The 22535-nt window shown below is 34.7% G+C and overlaps 1 protein-coding gene across 1 annotated transcript in view; it reads left to right on the plus strand.

Annotated features, from left to right (window-relative positions):
• Window positions 1-17288, plus strand: part of LOC127863439 (cysteine-rich hydrophobic domain-containing protein 2-like) — a 29651-nt gene extending 12363 nt beyond the window's left edge. Inside the window, exons 5-6 of the mRNA XM_052402969.1 lie at window positions 2961-3020; window positions 16682-17288. Of these exons, the coding sequence (XP_052258929.1) occupies window positions 2961-3020; window positions 16682-16732 (111 nt within the window). The 3' untranslated portion in view covers window positions 16733-17288. The remainder of the gene's footprint in view (window positions 1-2960; window positions 3021-16681) is intronic.
• Window positions 17289-22535: the final 5247 nt, after the last annotated feature.

Consider the following 22535-nt stretch of genomic DNA (forward strand, 5'->3'; position numbering starts at 1 on the left):
GGCCGATAGTATTGTCACTGATAAGCCTGTGCTGACCACTATAATAAAATGTTTGGTTTAACCCTTTGCATGCTGGGAAATTTGTCGTCTGCTAAAATGTCGTCTGCTAAATTTCTAAAATTAGCATTTTCTTCGATTTTTTTCAAAGAATAATATTAGAATAGCAAACAGTTTGGATCCTGATGAGACGCCACGTTCTGTGGCGTCTCATCTGGATCCAAACTGTATGCACAGGCCTTCAAAATTCGGTTCCCGCACTGAAAGGGTTAAGGGAAGTTTCTTCCAAACAAAAATTCTAAAAAAAGTCTAAGTGGAAAGTGTTATTGCAGATAAGCCTGTGTAGACTGCAAAGGTTTATTTGGGACAACACTACGTACATGAATTAAGTCCCTTTTTTCCAGAGCAGGGCTCAAATATATAAAAAAATTACTGGCATAAACTATTCTGTAAAGACAAAATTTTGTAAAACTAATTATTGTAATACTTTGAGCTAATTTTAGATAGTGCTTAATTAATCAACAAGTATTTTTAGATCACTGTTTGTTTAAAAATAAGAACTATAAGTAACTCCAGACACAATTACTGCTGCACTAAATATTGTAAAAGAATTTTTTATAAGATGTAGCTTGTGACTAAGTTTGGTTGAGAACTGATATGAAAACAAGACTTCATTAAAGTCAAAAATTTTAGGTAAATACACATCATATTGTCACCATCAGTGTAGGTCTGATGTAGTGTGTCAATGTTTATGTACACTTCCTCTTAGAAAGCAATTGATGCAGTAATGTTCATCAAGTACCAAGCTCCTTTCTAGATGCTTGAGACTAGAAGTCATTCTTCAGGCCTTGAAATACTGGGAAAGCATGTTACTCATCAATGTGACCCCCTCAGTCAATATAGTGTACTGGTAGTTGATTGCCCTGTCAGTGTGTCTTTAATTTAATAATAAAGATAGAGTAAATATATAGTAGCATTCCTGTAAGTTAATGATTTTCTTTATTGACAAGATTTCCCTAAGTTCAATTTGGACTTTCTGTTGAGAATCGGATATAACCTTCACTGTGATGAGGAGAAAACAAATCATTTTGGAATGCCTTAGATAAAATATTTCTTGTTTTTCATAATTCAATGCGATGGCAACTGAAAACATTTTATGAACTAAGAATGAATTATATGGAAAAAAACAGACATTTGAACGTTGGCATGATTAAACAAAAAGGTTTTAATTGGGTGTAAACATCCTTCAATGACTTTGAAAATACACAATGTAGTAGAAAAACATGAAAATGACTTTTCAAATATTCAAAAGGCAAAATGAAAAATACTTTCCTTACCTATTGCCTCATTCTACATTTTATTTTACATCTGTTGCAAAAGGTAAACAATGTTTTTTGCATTTATCATATGTGTGTGATAACTTATAAGATGCTTGATTTTGACACATCTTACATGGATGTAGTCTTCATTGTTAGGGGAATTTAAACATTAAGGATGGAAGTGATAACACATTAACTGCAGCCTGTAAACTACACCGCAGACATTATATTTGGCTACAAAAACAACAGCATTTAAAATAAATCTAAATCTTTACCACAAGTGAAAAGCCAGGGGGTTAGGGATGTGACTCATGAGTGATAGATTGAATGTTGTCATTAAATGCAGTTACTCATCATACAGCTTAAATTACATTGGTAGGTTGCATTAACTAAAAGTGCCGTGTATGGCAGTGATATTTATGTTCCTTGATTGTTGTGGAGCTAAAGTGTGCTACATGTATGTTGTCATTAAAAATGATGCATTGCCACAATAACTGATGGTGTAAAAATGTTGCAATCTTTATGAACAAAGGCTTTGTTAGCACTTTTCAGGGAAGACATGTTTTGCCTTAATAATTCAGATTTGTAAACATTTGCTAAAGGCAAAAAATAATATTTAGCATAAATCGTTGTGTTTCCCCTAATTACTAGGGATATTAATTTGATACATATAGGCAACCATTTACCACTTAGAAACACACTTATAGGCATTGGGAGTCCCTAAGAAAATCAAATTAAATTCAAGACCTCTATTACTTGATTTAAGCTTTAAGGGTTTCATTTTCAACCCTAAGATACTTAGGAGCAGCAAACAGCACAAAACCTGAAAGAATCTGAGTTACTCTGGTTTTAGGCTGGTTGCATGTAGCCATTTTCACTTTGCTTCTGAACGGGAAACATTTAAAGAATTATTATGCCCCCCTTCGAAGAAGAGGGGGTATATTGCTTTGCACATGTCGGTCGGTCCGTCCACCAGGTGGTTTCCGGATGATAACTCAAGAACGCTTGGGGCTAGGATCATGAAATTTCATAGGTACATTGATCATGACTCGCAGATGACCCCTATTGATTTTGAGGTCACTAGGTCAAAGGTCAAGGTCACGGTGACCAGAAATAGTAAAATGGTTTCCGGATGATAACTCAAGAACGCATACGCCTAGGATCATGAAACTTCATGGGTAGATTGATCATGACTCGCAGATGACTCCTATTGATTTTGAGGTCACTAGGTCAAAGGTCAAGGTCACGGTGACCCGAAATAGTAAAATGGTTTCCGGATGATAACTCAAGAACGCATATGCCTAGGATCATGAAACTAAATAGTAGATTGATCATGACTCGCAGATGACCCCTATTGATTTTGAGGTCACTAGGTCAAAGGTCAAGGTCACGGTGACCCGAAATAGTAAAATTATTTTCGGATGATAACTCAAGAACGCTTTTGCCTAGTTATTTATTATATTTTGATAATTCTCTTATATTATATCATTATCAAAATAATGTTAGTGATATCAAAATGTTAATTAAGAAACATTGGTGCACATCACATTTTTACAATCATTTAAAGTAAGCATTATTTGAAGGTCATCGCAAGAAACATTTATTAATAAATGATAACAAATGCATGTGTGTTTTGTATTACAGCTAGGTCTTCATTGGAAACTGTCAAAGCAACGGTGTGATAGTAGTAGCATGATGGAATACGTAAGTTCCAGTGATATATTGAGTCATGTTCTGAGAAAACTGGGCATGATGCATGTGCGTAAAGTGTCATCCCAGATTAGCCTGTGCAGTCCTCACAGGCTAATCAGGGAGGACACTTTCACCTAAATTGGATTTTTGCAAAGAAGGGACTTCATTTAAACGAAAAATGTCATAAAAGCAGAAAGTGTCGTCCCTGATTAGCTTGTGCGGACTGTACAGGCTAATCTGGGACGACACTTGACGCACATGCATTATGCCCAGTTTTCTCAGAGCACGGCTCTATTGTGTGAACAGCTAATTGCAGAGTTTGTTTGTCCATATTTTTTTGATGAATTAAAGAAACAGTGTCACAATTTTTGCTTTTTATGTCCCCCACTATAGTAGTGGGGGACATATTGTTTTTGCCCTGTCTGTCTGTTGGTCTGTTGGTCTGTCTGTCTGTTTGCGCCAACTTTAACATTTTGCAATAACTTTTGCTATATTGAAGATAGCAACTTCATATTTGGCATGCATGTGTATCTCATGAAGCTGCACATTTTGAGTGGTGAATGGTCAAGGTCAAGGTCATCCTTCAAGGTCAGAGGTCAAATATATGTGGCCAAAATCGCTCATTTTATGAATACTTTTGCAATATTGAAGATAGCAACTTGATATTTGGCATGCATGTGTATCTCATGGAGCTGCACATTTTGAGTGGTGAAAGGTCAAGGTCAAGGTCATCCTTCAAGGTCAGAGGTCAATTATATGTGGCCAAAATCGCTCATTTTATGAATACTTTTGCAATATTGAAGATAGCAACTTGATATATGGCATGCATGTGCATCTCATGGAGCTGCTCATTTTGAGTGGTGAAAGGTCAAGGTCAAGCTCATCCTTCAAGGTCAGAGGTCAAATATATGTGGCCTAAATCGCTTATTTTATTAATACTTTTGCAATATTGAAGATAGCAACTTGATATTTGGCATGCATGTGTATCTCATGGAGCTGCACATTTTGAGTGGTGAAAGGTCAAGGTCAAGGTCATCCTTCACAAGGTCAAGGTCATCCTACAATGTCAAACATCATATAGGGGGACATTATGTTTCACAAACACATCTTGTTCCTTATAGGGCTATAGTAAAACCATGTTAGCACTCTAGAGGTCACATTTATTATGCAATCATCTGGAAACTTGATCAGAAGATTTGGTCCAATGATAGCTTGGGTGAGTTCGAAAATGGTTTTGGTTGCTTTAAAAGCATGGCCACCAGGGGCGGGGCATTTTTCCTTATATGGCTTTATATGGCTATAGTAAAACCTTGTTAACACTCTAGAGGCCACATTTATTGTCCAATCTTCATGAAATTTGGTCAGAAGATTGGTCTCCATGATATCTTGGATGAGTTTGAAAATAATTATGTTTGCTTGAAAAACATGGCTTCCAAGGGGCGGGGTATTTTCCCTTATATGGCTATGGTAAAATCTTGTTAACACTCTAGAGGCCACATTTACTGTCCGATCTTCATGAAACTTATCAAGAATATTCATCCCGATAATATCTTGGATGAGATCAAAAATGATGCTGGTTGGTTGAAAAACATGGCTTCTAGAGGGCGAGGCATTTTTCCTTATATGGCTATAGTAAAACCTTGTTAACACTCTAAAGGCCACATTTCTTTTCCGATCTTCATGAAACGGGTCAGAAGATTTGTCCCAATAATATCTTGTTATCTCAGGTGAGCGACTTTGGGCCTTTCAGGCCCTCTTGTTAAAAAAAGTACATCCTTTAGTGAATGAATTGATTAGTTTTGAGGATATACAGAGTTCACACATCCTAGATTTGTTTGTTTGTTTTTTTGTTAGCTGGACAGTGTCCAGTGGTTTGCATTTTTGAAGGAGTATCAACATTACCAGAACGTCACTTTCTTCAAGATATTATACACTGTGAACTTGCCATTTTGATGAGTGAATCATGTCATGTTTATATAGAACCAATACATGTAAAATGTTTAATCATTTCCTATAATTACACCGATTTTGCTAAAATCAATCGGGTGTCGTCCCGATTGTCCCACATTTAGAAATTCAATACACCGTTCAAATAGGTGTGAAGAGGCGTAAGATAGGTAATACAAGTATAAAAAATATCATGTCTAGGATTTATTATGATTAACTACGATCAAGTATAAAACGATGATTATCTATTGTTTGTCTGCTGTAACATAAATACAATATAAATTTAAAAAATAAGATAAATAAAAACTGTTATTTTATATAATTAAATAACAGTCGAACATCTCAAACATGCTTTAATATATATCCATGCGTTATCAACAAATTAACCTAACTTCACTTTTTTCAAAATTCCACGTTGCTGTATTTACTTATAAACACGAAGGGATGAGCATTTTGCTTGACGGATTCAGATTTGTACTAAGTATGTATACTTGTATACTCATTGATCTTATAACATGCGAAGTATTGTTAGTATGCCATTCGAATTAAAGTATACAGAATCTTTATTCAGAGGGGAGATTAAATAAAGGATTGAACGATTGATGCTTTGAATCGAAATATTAAGAATAAATGGTGATTGTTAAATAAACAAATTACCTGAGATTGTCTGATTTTTTTAATACATTCATATTGCATTTTATAGGTATTAAATCGATTGGTGATTAAATATAAAATGTTAATAAAGTGTGTCTATATTCCCTCTAATGGAAGAGAATAAAAATAAAATATTTATCGAGAAACACTTTTGTGTTTATGTTATGTTAATTTAATCAAATAAATACACGAAATAAATACCCCTTTTCGAGCCCCAAATATGCGACTTACCTGTCTTTTCCGTTATCGATTTTTTACTCTTAAAATAAAAATGTAGGACAATCGGGAGTAAACCATCAATCGATGCTTACTTTTTTGATTGTCTCCCTTCTCAAAAAAGTGAGCAAAACGTACATTTAACTTACATTTTGCGTGTGTTTAACGTGGCGTTATTGGCACTGCGTTTTATGTGCGCTTTTTCTTAACAAGTGAGTTTTTACCAAATAAAAAAACAGGAACTGCGTCAAATGTGCGCTTTATGTTGGTTAAAGTGCGCTTAAACTAGATAAGAAAATGTATGCCTTAGACTGTGTAAAAATGTGCGCTTTTATGTGGGTAAAAACTGCGCTTTTAAGTGAGTTATTGTGTGCTTTTTGCTGCCATTCATGTGTGTAAAATGTGCACTTTTTTTGTTATAAACTGAGCTTTTAAATGCGTTTAATGTTAGCTTATTAATTCAGTACTGATAAAAAGCGCACATTAAACACACTTTAAGCGAAGTTTTAACCCACATAAAAGCACACATGTTGGTAAAATGTGTGCTTTATGGCAAGTTTTAACTGCGCTTAAGTGAGTTAAATGTGTGTTTTGTGTTAGTCAGTTCTTATAAAAAGCACACATTTAACTCGCTTATATCGCAGTTTTGACCCGCATAAAACGCACATTTTAGGCATGTGAATGGCAGTAAAAAACGCACTTTTAAAAGCACACATTTGCGTTAAAGGTGCATCTTTTGCCTTAACAAAGTTGATTCAATTGCATGATATCAAAAGTTTTAAAATGCAGATATGAAATAAAAATAAAATGTAAGTATACTCATATATTTTAAATCATTACAAGATAATTAAATTTTACACTTTAATGTGATCCAACATTATAACATTTATTAATATACATAAACAATTTAATTTCAATGATGACAATTTGGTGAGAAATACATAATTAGATTATAAATTAACAAACATAATATCAGGCAGTTGGTCAACTATGAGACCATATCACTTTAACTACCCTCTTTGAATCTCCTTTGCAACAAACTTATTGTTGATTTACACATTGTAGTAAATACACATTTTTTTTATCACACAATACTTCATGCTGAAAGTTTTTCAAGACATTTTACACTAGAATAATAAGTCTTAATGTTGTTCACTTTATACCTAAAATCTAGCTCAAAGTCAGTTGCTGATTCTGCTTGATTTCAAAAACTAACTTCCTATCTGTGGTTCTCAAATAGATGGTGACTGAACCAATCAAAAGTATATCAACACCCCTTTGTTAGGCTTAGATGGAGGACTGATAGGGACTGGCTAATCTCTTATCTGATTCCATGCTGTGTCTAAGCCAATAATTACATAATTTCAACGTAACAGTCTTGAATCTGCTTCGTACACTGTGACAAACACTTCACATTTAAGTGCAAAGTCTGTTTATTTCAATGTTACCTTATCTCTGAAGCAATAAAACTGATGACTAATTAAGATAACTTGGTAACAACCCCCCAAATCATCGCATTATGTAACATGATACTTTGCAGTCAGCAAGCTCCATTGATTTCAGCAGTATTGCTTATATCACAGAAATCGATTGCATTAGATCTGCAGTAAAGCGGCTGGTAAACAGAGCATCTTATGTCATTTTCAGGTAATAATAAGCAGAAAAAAAGGATTTTCGAAAAATTGTCATATGTGGAAATTTGTCGTCAGAATTTTTATTTTGTTGCTATTGGCGGCAATGGCGATCAACATCGTGAACCCTGCAAGCTGACACCTGAGTCATGTGGGGTCAACTTAAAGTACCTAATCTAGAAGCCAACAATAATTGTGAAACTTAACACTATTTGTCAGACACTTTCACCAGGAAGTCAAATGTTAATGGAACATTTTAAATCACATGCACTCTTTATCAGACATAGAAAATCCACCAAGTTTAATGAAGATATTTTATTTTATGTATTCAAACTGGAACAGGTCCATTTCATTTTGGATCTCGTCTCTGGGTCATTTGGGAACGGGTCCTTTACCGGACATGTCATAGTGCAAAAAACAATTGCTGTACTTACTTTTCATGTTCAACCAACTAAATTCTGACGCAAAATGCAGTTTAATTGCTTGACAAACTTATAAAAAAATTCTCTTCAACACTGTCATACATACAGGAAATAATCTCGTGAAATTCAATACTTCAATAAACTGTATATTCCTAACATACTCTACATTTTCGGGCACCCCTGTTTTTATGCGCCCCCAAAATTTATTTTGGGGGGAGCATATAGTTGCCGCTTTGTCTGTCCGTCCATGCACAATTTTTGTCCGGGCTATTTCTCAGCAACTAATGACCGGAATTCAATGAAACTTTATGGGAAGCTTCACTACCAAGAGGAGATGTGCATATTATCAGCTGGTTCTGGTCGGATGATTTTTCACAGAGTTATGGCCCTTTGAAATTTTTGAAATTTTCCATTAACTGTACATATAGTCCAATCCTTGTCTGAGCTATTTCTCAGCAACTAACGACTGGAATTCAATGAAACTTTATGGGAAGCATCACTACCAAGAGGAGATGTGCATATTATCAGTGGGTTCTGGTCGGATGATTTTTCACAGAGTTATGACCCTTTGAATTTTTTTTCAAATTTTCCATTTACTGTACATATAGTTCAATTCTTGTCCGGGCTATTTCTCAGCAACTAATGATCGGAATTCAATAAAACTTGATGGGAAGCTTCACTACCTAGAGGAGATGTGCATATAATCAGCTGGTCCTGGTCGGATGATTTTTCACAGAGTTATGGCCCTTTGAAATTTTTGAAATTTTCCATTAACTGTACATATAGTCCAATCCTTGTCTGAGCTATTTCTCAGCAACTAACGTCTGGAATTCAATGAAACTTTATGGGAAGCTTCACTACCAAGAGGAGATGTGCATATTATCAGTGGGTTCTGGTCGGATGATTTTTCACAGAGTTATGACCCTTTGAATTTTTTTCAAATTTTCCATTAACTGTACATATAGTGCAATTCTTGTCCGGGCTATTTCTCAGCAACTAATGATCGGAATTCAATAAAACTTGATGGGAAGCTTCACTACCAAGAGGAGATGTGCATATTATCAGCAGGTTCTGATAGGATGATTTTTCACAGAGTTATGGCCCTTTGAAATTTTCTATAAAAAAATTATTGTTCCCCTAACTACTATGCCCTCAATACGTTTCCTTTTATCTGAATATATAGTGCAATATTGTGACAAAAAAAACCTTTGGGGAGCATCACCCGTCTCAGACGGTTTCTTGTTAATAATTATTTTGTTTGAAATAAAAATTATGGATTTGTGGGTTTTCGTCCATAATTAATGACTCTAAATTTTCAGTCAGTTTATTTTACGATTCTATTTTACCAGAATTTTGCCTTGTTGCACTACTCTAGTGACATTTCAATCGTGCGTTTTTACAACCAGATTCAGGTCATAAAACCTAGCAGATAAATGCCTCAATGGCAATAAACAATTGCATGTGCGCTATTAGAATAAAAACTGTGTATACCTGTATACTTTGTTTGGTTTTACCCAACAGCTTCAAGTGGAACATATATGAAAGCAATTTATGCTATATTTTATGGGACGGTATTTCACAAGCATGTGCTATTGAAAAAATAGATGCTGTACACATTGCATGCCAGTATTTGATCGTCAAGAAAATATTTATCTAAATTTTGCAACACCTGTTATTTTTATGCCCCCGAAGGAGGGAATATAGTGATCGCACTGTCTGTCTGTCCATCCGTCTGTCCGTCAAACTTTGCGTTTAGGTTTCGAAAAATGCTTATAACTTCTATGTCGCTTCAGATGTAACCTTCATATTTGGTATGCATGTGTTTATGGACAAGGCCTTTCCATACACACAATTTTTGACCCCTTTGACCTTGACCTTGAACGTAGGGTCCGCGTTTAGGTTACAAAATCTGCGTTTAGGTTTCGAAAAATGCTCATAACTTCTATCAAAGCGTTTATCGGGGGCATATGTCATCTTATGGAGACAGCTCTTGTTGTCTCTTAATTTTTGTACATTAAATTATTTTTGAGTGTAAGAAAACTTGAAGTTATTACAGAATGCTTTTTCAAGGAAAAAAACCCTGAAACACTTAAAGGCTAATTAAGTTCAAACAAATCTACAAAATGAGAAGTTTTCTTAAAAGTGATATAAGAAAAGAAACCATCATTCATGATTGAAGGACATAAAAACGGTAATGATCTGTGAAAAAGGTTAGATTTGCAAGTAAACAAATCAATTATATGATATATAACTTTGGTGAAAATAACACTAAAAGATGCATTTTAAAGCTTAAAATCTACAATGTATGGCTTGACAAAAAAATAAAAATCGCAATTATTTTGTTACTGTGAATGTGACCTTTTTCATAAGACCTAAGGATAACAGATTTATTAAAAGGAAATAATTTATAATTAAGTAGGGTTGAAACCCAGTCGGACAAAATTGAACTTATTGACCTTTCATAATCATGACTTTAAATGAATGTTTGCAAACTTAAAAAAAATGTCTCAAAAACATGAATACGTATGGATGGATAATCTATGACAACAGTTGTTAATGAGACCTGCATCATTCGAAAATTTGTCTTTAACCATATGTGGACAGGGTAGCTCAAGACCAGCATGCGCATAGGTACAGTGGCCCTAGGTTGAACTGAAATGAAATTTTGTAGATTAGTTAATTTGGACATATCGTACAGTTCTCTAATAACGAGCGTCTCCTGGTATCAATCATTGTTTACATATCGTACAGTTCTCTAATAACGAGCGTCTCCTGGTATCAATCATTGTTTACATATCGTACAGTTCTCTAATAACGAGCGTCTCCTGGTATCAATCATTGTTTACATATCGTACAGTTCTCTAATAACGAGCGTCTCCTGGTATCAATCATTGTTTACATATCGTACAGTTCTCTAATAACGAGCGTCTCCTGGTATCAATCATTGTTTACATATCGTACAGTTCTCTAATAACGAGCGTCTCCTGGTATCAATCATTGTTTACATATCGTACAGTTCTCTAATAACGAGCGTCTCCTGGTATCAATCATTGTTTACATATCGTACAGTTCTCTAATAACGAGCGTCTCCTGGTATCAATCATTGTTTACATATCGTACAGTTCTCTAATAACGAGCGTCTCCTGGTATCAATCATTGTTTATATATCGTACAGTTCTCTAATAACGAGCGTCTCCTGGTATCAATCATTGTTTACATATCGTACAGTTCTCTAATAACGAGCGTCTCCTGGTATCAATCATTGTTTACATATCGTACAGTTCTCTAATAACGAGCGTCTCCTGGTATCAATCATTGTTTACATATCGTACAGTTCTCTAATAACGAGCGTCTCCTGGTATCAATCATTGTTTACATATCGTACAGTTCTCTAATAACGAGCGTCTCCTGGTATCAATCATTGTTTACATATCGTACAGTTCTCTAATAACGAGCGTCTCCTGGTATCAATCATTGTTTACATATCGTACAGTTCTCTAATAACGAGCGTCTCCTGGTATCAATCATTGTTTACATATCGTACAGTTCTCTAATAACGAGCGTCTCCTGGTATCAATCATTGTTTACATACCGTACAGTTCTCTAATAACGAGCGTCTCCTGGTATCAATCATTGTTTACATATCGTACAGTTCTCTAATAACGAGCGTCTCCTGGTATCAATCATTGTTTACATACCGTACAGTTCTCTAATAACGAGCGTCTCCTGGTATCAATCATTGTTTACATATCGTACAGTTCTCTAATAACGAGCGTCTCCTGGTATCAATCATTGTTTACATACCGTACAGTTCTCTAATAACGAGCGTCTCCTGGTATCAATCATTGTTTACATATCGTACAGTTCTCTAATAACGAGCGTCTCCTGGTATCAATCATTGTTTACATATCGTACAGTTTTCTAATAACGAGCGTCTCCTGGTATCAATCATTGTTTACATACCGTACAGTTCTCTAATTACGAGCGTCTCCTGGTATCAATCATTGTTTACATACCGTACAGTTCTCTAATAACGAGCGTCTCCTGGTATCAATCATTGTTTACATACCGTACAGTTCTCTAATAACGAGCGTCTCCTGGTATCAATCATTGTTTACATACCGTACAGTTCTCTAATAACGAGCGTCTCCTGGTATCAATCATTGTTTACATACCGTACAGTTCTCTAATAACGAGCGTCTCCTGGTATCAATCATTGTTTACATACCATACAGTTCTCTAATAACGAGCGTCTCCTGGTATCAATCATTGTTTCCATACTGTACAGTTCTCTAATTACGAGCGTCTCCTGGTATCAATCATTGTTTACATACCGTACAGTTCTCTAATAACGAGCGTCTCCTGGTATCAATCATTGTTTACATACCGTACAGTTCTCTAATAACGAGCGTCTCCTGGTATCAATCATTGTTTACATACCGTACAGTTCTCTAATAACGAGCGTCTCCTGGTATCAATCATTGTTTACATACCGTACAGTTCTCTAATAACGAGCGTCTCCTGGTATCAATCATTGTTTACATACCGTACAGTTCTCTAATAACGAGCGTCTCCTGGTATCAATCATTGTTTACATACCGTACAGTTCTCTAATAACGAGCGTCTCCTGGTATCAATCATTGTTTACATATCATACAGTTCTCTAATAACGAGCGTCTCCTGGTATCAATCATTGTTTACATATCGTACAGTTCTCTAATAACGAGCGTCTCCTGGTATCAATCATTGTTTACATACCGTACAGTTCTCTAATAACGAGCGTCTCCTGGTATCAATCATTGTTTACATATCGTACAGTTCTCTAATAACGAGCGTCTCCTGGTATCAATCATTGTTTACATACCGTACAGTTCTCTAATAACGAGTGTCTCCTGGTATCAATCATTGTTTACATACCGTACAGTTCTCTAATAACGAGCGTCTCCTGGTATCAATCATTGTTTACATATCGTACAGTTCTCTAATAACGAGCGTCTCCTGGTATCAATCATTGTTAACATACCGTACAGTTCTCTAATAACGAGCGTCTCCTGGTATCAATCATTGTTTACAATATGAATAATGCTCTCATGATGACGTCAAACACATTATGCTTCGAGTATTTTGTTTCACTGACATTTCTAAGCTTAAAAAATAAATACAAACACATCCAAAATGAGGAAAAAACTGGTATAATTGCATTTCAAAATCTTACTTCATCTAAAATAATCCAAATGTATCTATATTCAATACATTTGATTAGTCTTCTTCATTAAATCTTTGCATGCTGGGAAATTTGTCTTCTGCTAAAATGTCGTCTGCTTAATTTCTAAAATTAGCATTTTCTTCGATTTTTTTCAAAGAATACTATCAGAATAGCAAACAGTTTGGATCCTGATGAGACGCCACGTTCTGTGGCGTCTCATCTGGATCCAAACTGTTTGCAAAGGCCTTCAAAATTCGGTTCCCGCACTGAAAGGGTTAAATTATCACATAAGTTGCAAAGTGAAGCATATGACTGCACTAGTGTAAAAACAACACTTATGTTTATTTGATTTATTTTCAAACAAATACTTTCACTTTCTACTGATTCTCAGAAATTGGTTCATGAAAAACTCGCATCCGAATTGTGCGCGGACATTGTATCAGTTGATATGTTCAGTGGGAATACCCCATCCCGATTGGATGTTTATTTGCGCAAATGTTTTAATTGTAACATAATTGCCAAAATTTATTTGAACATATGGCGAGCTTTTATGTTTATGAAATTCTTAAGCACTTTGATGTCGCTCAAAAGAAGAATGACCAATAGAATAGAAACTTGTTAAATTGTTAATACACATTATAGAAAAAAGATTAATTTATGTTTAAGTTAATGTTAAATATGTCCCGTGAATAAAATTAACAAATTTAGTTGGCCTAATACCTATTGCAATCGAATCTTTTCCCTTTTCTGTGTGACGTCTCGATACGAGGTTACCACACGTGTAGGGAATGTTATTGCAGGTGTGTATGGAACTATTGGCCATGCATTTTTAAAAGCACTGTAATAAAACAATTTTGACATGGATAGGGAATTACATAAATCTTTGAAGATAAATCATTAATTGTTGCATTGTTTGCATTAGTTCAGAAATTCTGCTACTGTTTTCCTTTACCAATCAATCAGTCGTTACCGGAGGATAATTGTTGGATCTTATGTACTGAGATAGATCTATGAAGATTGGGCAAGAAATGCTACTTTTAGAGTGTTCACAATTAGGTCTCACTATAGCCTTTTAAGGAAAACCCACCTGGCCCCTAGTGACTTCTTCAAAGGACCTGAGGCATTTTCCAACTCATCCAATATATCATAAGCATAAATAAAGATGACTCAGTGACCTAGTTTTTGAACCCTAATGACCCATCTAACTGCCAAAATTTCATTGGGATCAACTTTCTGACCAAATTTATTGACATCATAAATCTGAAGTTTCACCGGTTTTGAGAAGTCAGATTTCAAGAATTAACAATTGTTTTTCTCAAAATTATTAACACTTTGTCTTAATTTGTCATATTTGTATATTTTTTCTGATGCAGTTCCTACATTTTGTCTTTTATTAAGATTGAATATGGCTGGTGGTGATTATTGTAGGCTGTGTCTGTAAATGGGTTTACTGTGTTAATTGATGAAAACTAAGCCGGCTGTCTGGACTAAAGATAAATTTGTCTATTAAAAATCTTTATAAAAAAGTATGAATCTAAATGTTAATGATGTATTTTATGTTTCTTATTAATGACATGTAATTAAGCAGTTAAAGGTACAAATATCCAGTATAAGCACCATAAAACACACCAACATCACAGAATATTACTGTACTTTTGCATTGTTGACATTAAGCTACATGTAATTACTAACAGGCCAAAACCTGTTATATTTTAATTTATTTAAGTGTTACTAGTGATCTAAATAATTTGTTCACTGCTGTAATGTTTTGTGAACAAAATTAACCTCACTCTGGGAAAATGCGGCTTAATGCATGTGCGTAAAGTGTCGTCCCTGATGAGCCTGTGCAGTCTGCACAATTAAATCAGTAAAGGCACTTTCTGCCTAAACTGGATTTTAGCTAAGTAGAGACTTCCTTTAAATGAAAAATACCGTAACAGTGGAAACTGATGTTTCTAATCTCAAATGACTCTTAAAGGGGCCTTTTCACAGATATTGGCATATATTTTAGTTTGTCATTAAATGCTTAATATTGATTAATGTAAACATGGGATCTAAAAAGCTCCAGTATAGAAACATGAATAAAATTAAAGAAAGAAAAGAAAGTAACCCTCAACTGGGCTTGAACTTCTGACCCCTGGAGTAAATGGAGTAAAAGTCTATCGCTTAGACATTCGGCCATCCGTCCTCTCACAATGTTCGATGTATTTTATACTCTTTTTAAGCAATCATCGTACTATCATAAAATATAACGACAACAACAAAACTCTCCAAATTATTCAATCGTTTCGCCTTGCAACGCTTTATAATTTTCAGGTTTTCAAATTGTTTAAAGATGCATATAATGGATATTTAAAGCTTGATAAATGTTCAGTATTACTGTTTCCTCATAAATATCATAACTACAACCAAAATTTGCGAATCTGAAACAATTTTTTTTTAATTTTGTCAATTTACCAAAACGTGAAAAGGCCCCTTTAAAGCGCATGCATTTAACCCATGTTTTCGGAGAGCATGGCTCAGCTATTTTTCCTATGTCTTTAATTAGAGGTTGAGGCAATTGCTGCTTCAAATTCATCAACTCAATAAATATTGCCTTGGGACTAAAGGTCTGTGAACAAATTCAGGCTCCCTTTTATTTAGGGGAAAAATTCTTTCCAACTTTTTTTATTACCGGTAAACCAAGAAATTTCATTCATATAAAAATCCAAACATGTCCACATCCAAATTTCAAAAAATTCAAATGAAACGCCAATTCTATTTTAAATGAAATAGTTTAACTGCTAAACATGTAATGTCAATGTGCGATGATTGTTTAATATTTTATAGTATTAAGATACACGTCTCCTCTGGTAAAACGGGGCTTAATGCATGTGCGTGAGGGATGACACTTTCCGCGTAGACCGATTTTTTGTTGAGAAGAGACTTCTTTTAAAGAAGAACATCCATTAACCCTTTGCATGCTGGGAAATTTGTAGTCTTCTAAAATGTCGTCTGCTAAATTTCTAAAATTAGCATTTTCTTCGATTTTTTCAAAGAATACTATCAGAATAGCAAACAGTTTGGATCCAGATGAGACGCCACGTTCTGTGGCGTCTCATCTGGATCCAAACTGTTTGCAAAGGCCTTCAAAATTCGGTTCCTGCACTGAAAGAGTTAAAAGTGGACGTTGTCGTCCCGGATAAACATGTGCTAACTGCACAGCTAGGCTTATCTTGGATGACACTTTATACGAGTCGCGTTCTGAGAAAACTGGGCATAATCCATGTGTGAAAAATGTCGGCACAGGCTAATCAGGGACGACACTTTCCGCCTAAATTGGATTTTTGCTAAGAAGAGACTTCATTTTAATAAAAAATGTCATAAAAGCGGAAAGTGTCGTCCCTGATAAGCACAGGCTAATCTGGGGCGACACTTTACGCACATGCATTATGCCCAGTTTTTCAGAACCCGACTCATATTCATGAAGCCCAGTTGTCCCAGATCGAGGCACATAGGACTGAAATTTGTCGAAGCTATTCAACTGAGTTATTATGATAGGATCTGATTATTATGTTGAAACTGGTTGAATTTAAAGATTACTTATTTCTGTTTCAGGTGCTGCTTGTAGAATTTATACCTAAAGTATCGATACTTCGACCTGACTGACCCAGCTGGACGTGACCTTCTGCAAAGGTCATGGGGTCAAGGACAGAATCATCAAAAAACAAAATCAGAAAGTTACGTTGGTACATGTACAGCTTCAGAAGAAAAGAGTGTTCAATCTGCACTGCCAGATTGAACACTTCAGCTGTAGAATAAGACAAAGTATTATAATATGCTACCGGAACAGATTCTGGTAATCTGTGCATACCGGTATGTTTGACTCACTGTACAGTATGTTCCCTGATTGATAATTGCTGTCAGCTTTATTTTAAGCATGGAGACTAGTATTGTCTTGAAATGAAGTGTATATTAAACAATATCATTTCAACTTATTGCTTATCCATTACATTTCATTGATTTGGCATGTCAAAGACTATTGTGTTCAGTTATTGGTCGCAAACGTAGGGGAGACAACCATCATATTGCTAAATAAGTAAAAGGCTGTGAATAGCCACCCTTAGACTGTGTTTGCCAATGTCAACTGTAATATGTAGGGAAATAAAATGTCATAAACTGGCCCTGCTTGACATGTGCCTATCTGATATTTTAACCCTTTCCGTGCGGGCCTTTGCAAACAGTTTGGATCCAGATGAGACGCCACAGAACGTGGCGTCTCATCAGGATCCAAACTGTTTGCTATTATGATAGTATTCTTTAAAAAAAAATAGAAGAAAATGCTAATTTTAGAAATTCTGCAGACGACATTTTAGCAGACGACAAATTTCCCAGCATGCAAAGGGTTAAGAATTGGCTGCATATGCCCACCAAGACTAATGCCCACCCGAACATTGGCAATTATTATAATTAAGCAATTATTATTAAAGATATTTCTTAAGTGCTTTCATTATGTAAAAAACACACTAAATATTTAAATTAATAAATACAATTCTCTTTGTCAGGATGCTTATGGCTTAATTAATTGTAATTAATGAATTGTATCATCTATCAATCTTAAGAGAAGCATTGAGGAATGGCTAAATGTTGGTAGGGTCATTGTACTGGAGGGCACATGTCCACCTTTGCTGAAAATATTGAAAGGGAGAATGTACAATGAGGGCAAGTTGCAGGCTCTCAGCAAAAGATGTTCTTGGTTCCATTCAAACTTGTCAATATTTTTTTTCAAATACTTTATACAAATTGTTTCTAATGGATATTTTACTGATTAAATACAATAAAAAATCCTTCACAATCGGTGCATTATTAATGTTTTGCTATAACACCTGGTAGGTTTTGAATCTTCGTTTTATACAAAGCATGTTACATAACTTATCAAAAAAGAGCTCACTGGAGTAAAACTGCAAAAATGCATAGGTTAAAGTTAAATATGAAAAAAAGTTCCTGAACTTGATCTTTTGCTGGATGCATATCTCTTATGTTGCCAAAATAATTTTGCATGTTATTTCTCTCTATAGTGTTTTTATTTTGTATCAAATTTATGTGAGATGCAACAAGCGAAAATGGGTCTTAAGCCATATTCGGCCAGAGTAGCTCTGCTACTAAGACTGCACAACCTTGTGGACAGGGCAGCTCCTTACCAGACTGCGCGAACGCAGACATAATACCCATTTTCACATGAGGATTCTTATTTTGTTCTAGTCTTATGTTGTTTATGAAATATTGTGCATTTATTTCATCTTATAAGTTATTTGATAGCAAATATTAGTTTTATATGAGATGATGTCACAAACATGAATTTCGAGTTCAATCATTTCATTATTTCAAACTCATACAAACGAAAGTGTAATACAAGTTATATTTGTTTGAGTAGACGAACTCATTAATTTCATAATGATATAAGTTGTTGCTTTAAACACTTAGTTTTGTAATCAAAAGAAATTCTTCAGGATATATTTGAATTGAATATGGCAGTTTGAAAATATTCATTTAAAATGCACGTAATTGGTGAAATAAGTAAAGGAAAACTTGTTAGAGAAATACAGACATTTTTTATGTCAATTCTGATGTCCACGTATACATTTAGCACAATGTGCTATTTATACTTATTCGTTTGTGTGTATCAAAACCAAAACTTGAAAGGTTGGTATATAAATCCTTAAAAAACTCGTGTATCTTTGGCATTATTATAAGCCTGATGTGTTATACAAGAGGAAAGCACACATGCATAAAACATAGATCAAATATTGTAAAAAAAGGAATAAATAAATCATAGTTTAAACAGTATACTGATAGAAGAATTAAATAAATACTCATAAGAAATATGCTGTAATATATGCCATTTCTAGTGACTGCAAACTTCACATAATTTGTATTTTTACATGTGATAATTTTAATATATTTTTTTAAATATAAGTAATTTATTATTGAATTGTTCATTAATATGTTAATATCATAATTATTAAGTGAACAATTTAGTGCATGATAATAAGGAAAGAACCACTAAACTACCCTCTGCACAATAAAGAGATATGATTTGTGGCTGTTATGCTATGAAATATGAGTTTCTCTCTAGGAAAATCGGGCCAAGTGTATTTGGGTAAAGTATTGTCCCAGATTAGCCTGAGGAGTGCTCTCAAGCATATCAGGGACGTCACTTTCCGCTTGTAGGGAATTGTTAGTTGAAAATTAGTCTGTATTTAACCAAACTCCAGTTTATTTAAAAAATGTTGTCCCTGATTAGCCTGTGCGGACTGCAAATTCTATTCTAATATATCATCCACATGCATGAGCCAGGATTTTCCGAGAGAGCAGCTAGTATGATTATATATGTTCCTGTTTATTTGTATGTATTGATTTGTGTGATAATATTGTTATACTGTGACTGAAGAAACACTGATCTCACATTTGTGTTGGACCAATTTGCAAGCTCATTTTGTCATATTTAAATGGAATATCATCATCATCGTTGTCATCAGCAATATCCAGGGGATGCAAATCATTGTATAACTTTACTTGTCTGTTCTTGACAAGCAATAAGGTCGAGTTGCTGAAGAAGCTAACCATTTGTTTCTGGTTTATTTTCAAACACATTGATTTGATGATCCTTGGTAAATTGTTCACTCACAATATTAAGTACAAAGTATTTTATGTTTTATGTTCATGCCAGTAAAACAACAATAGAAATTTGTATCAAGACTTTAATCAAATGGTTAAAATGTTGATTAGCATAGCACTGTCCAGGACAATACAAACATTTGTTAATCCTGTTACCACATAGATTTTGACGCATGTGTATGACCTTAAAAAGTTATATTTAATTGAAGACCTTTCTAATTTGATTCAAGTTTTTAAGGCTTCGTTTCCAACCCTTAGATACTGATGAGCAGCAAACAACATAAAACCTAAACAGACTGCAAGTAACTCGCAGGCTGTTCTGGTTTTATGCTATTTGCACATAGACATTTTCACTTTGCTTCTAAGTGGAAAGGGTTATACCATCCCTTCATTACATGTTCTAAATTATTAATGAACAACACACCTCCATTCTTTGTTGTCATGGTACAAACTTCATTCCTACATGTAAAACTGTGTATTTCACATTGAATGTTCTTAAAAGAGTGTTGCTTGAAAGAATAGTGTTTTTAAACTTTATTTTAAATTATTTTGAATCTTGCATATTTTCCATGTCTGTTATTGAAATTGAATGTTATTTTTTTACCTGGATTTTCACAGGTTAAAAGCAGTTTTTAGCTCGACTATTATATATGAAATATATATAGTGGAGCTATCCTACTGACCCCTGCATCGGCGCTTTCCCGTTAGCGTTAGCATGCAAATGTTAAAAATGTGCGTACGACCCCAAATATTTCCTATGTCCTTTGACATATTGTTTTTATATTTTGCATACTTCTTTACCAACATGCCCCCAATCTATAAACAAGAGCAGACAACTTTATCAAGCATTTTGACAGAATTATGGCCCCTTTTATACTTAGATAATTGTACATTTGGTTAAGTTTTGTGTTTTGGTCCATTTTACTCCTAAGTATCATAGCTATTGCTTTCAGACTTGGAAAACACGTTTACTATCGTAAGGGGACTGTACAGGGAAAGTTGCATAACTCTGGTTGGCTTTTTAAAGGAATTATGGCCCTTTTTGTCTTAGTAACTTTTTGTTTGTGTTTACATCCACTTTACTTCTAAAGTATCAAGGCTATTGCTTTCAAATTTCAAATACTTTCTTACTATCATGATGGTACTGTACCTGGCAAGTTTAATTTGACCTTGACCTTTGAATGCCCTTGACTCTCAAGGTCAAATTAATAAATTTTGCTTACATTGCCATAACTCCTTTATTTATGATCACATTTGATTCATACTTTGACAAAACAACACTTACCTGATATACCACAATGCACTCCACCCAAACCACCCCCACGCTCCACCCCAGAACCCCCCCCCCCCTCCCAACATCCCCACCCAAAAAAATATTTTTGTTCTTGTTTTTGAAAGTTCATCTATTGAATGATCATACACCCACATTATACCCCCCCCCCCCCCCCCTCTCCATGATGGCTTACATTATACTGTCAAGCACTCAAATAGTCGAGCGCGCTGTCCTCTAACAGCTCTTGTCAGTTCACCTGACCACAAGGTTCTCAAGGTGAGCTCTTGTGATTACCCTATGTCTGTTGTTATGCTGTTATGCTTTTTGACATCAATTTTTGGCTCTTTACAACTCTTAAGACCGCATGTTTCCTCCAATCTTGATGAAACTTGGTCAGAATAATTATCTTTTTATGTCCGCCAGTCTATACTGGGGGACATATTGCTTTTGCCCTGTCTGTTTGTTGGTTTCTTTGTGTCAAACTGTAACATAGGCCATAACTTTTGCAATATCAAAGATTGCAACTTGTTATTTGGCATGCATGTGTATCTCATGGAGAAGCACATTTTGAGTGGTGAAAGGTCAACGTCATCCTTCAAGGTCAAATATATGGGAGGGACATGGTGGGAGGGACATGGTGTTTCACAAACACAGATTGTTTTTTCTCTTATAATCTTATGTTATTGATTATATGTAACAGTGCACATACTGCTCTCACTGATAGAAATGTTACAAACCAAGGTCTAAAACATTATAAGGCATATTTCTGTATAATTTGTTAAAACAATTGTTTGCAAATGACAATACCGGTATGTATACAATATATGCTTTAAAATGAATTAAGAAAACAAATATTTATCTTGACAATATCTAGGCTAAGGTTTAACCCTTTCAGTGTGGGAACCGAATTTTGAAGGCCTTTGCAAACAGTTTGGATCCAGATGAGACGCCACAAAACGTGGCGTCTCATCAGGATCCAAACTGTTTGCTATTCTGATAATATTCTTTGAAAAAAATTGAAGAAAATGCTAATTTTAGAAATTCAGCAGACGACATTTTAGCAGACGACAAATTTCCCAGCATGCAAAGGGTTAATAGATTAGTAATTCCCCAAATGTGAATGTCAAGATCACTTTTTGGGTGCAATATGTCACTCACTGTGACTACAGTTACTGATAAAGTTCATTAAACATTTCCATAATATATTTTAATTCAGTAACTTTCTTATTGTCTTGCATTTTAACTTTCCTTATTTTGTGTTGTTAAAAGTATAAGTAAAGAAAATGTTGACACAGTCATGTGTATACCCACTCTAGTATAATGGCTGTTGTTCTTTAAGCAAATGTGATGTGAAAAGGAAATGCTGTTCTGATATTTGATATATATTTTATAATAATAATCCTGTAATGATTGACTGTGTGTGAGGGGCACCAATGTGTGCTTGTTGTGATATTAGGGGAATAAATGACCTTGTGCACTGCATATGGGGTATGTGGTAGACAAGATGTTTATAGTTGTTAA

The sequence above is a fragment of the Dreissena polymorpha genome, unplaced genomic scaffold, assembly GCF_020536995.1.
Source record: "Dreissena polymorpha isolate Duluth1 unplaced genomic scaffold, UMN_Dpol_1.0 chrUn008, whole genome shotgun sequence".
NCBI lineage: Eukaryota > Metazoa > Mollusca > Bivalvia > Myida > Dreissenidae > Dreissena > Dreissena polymorpha.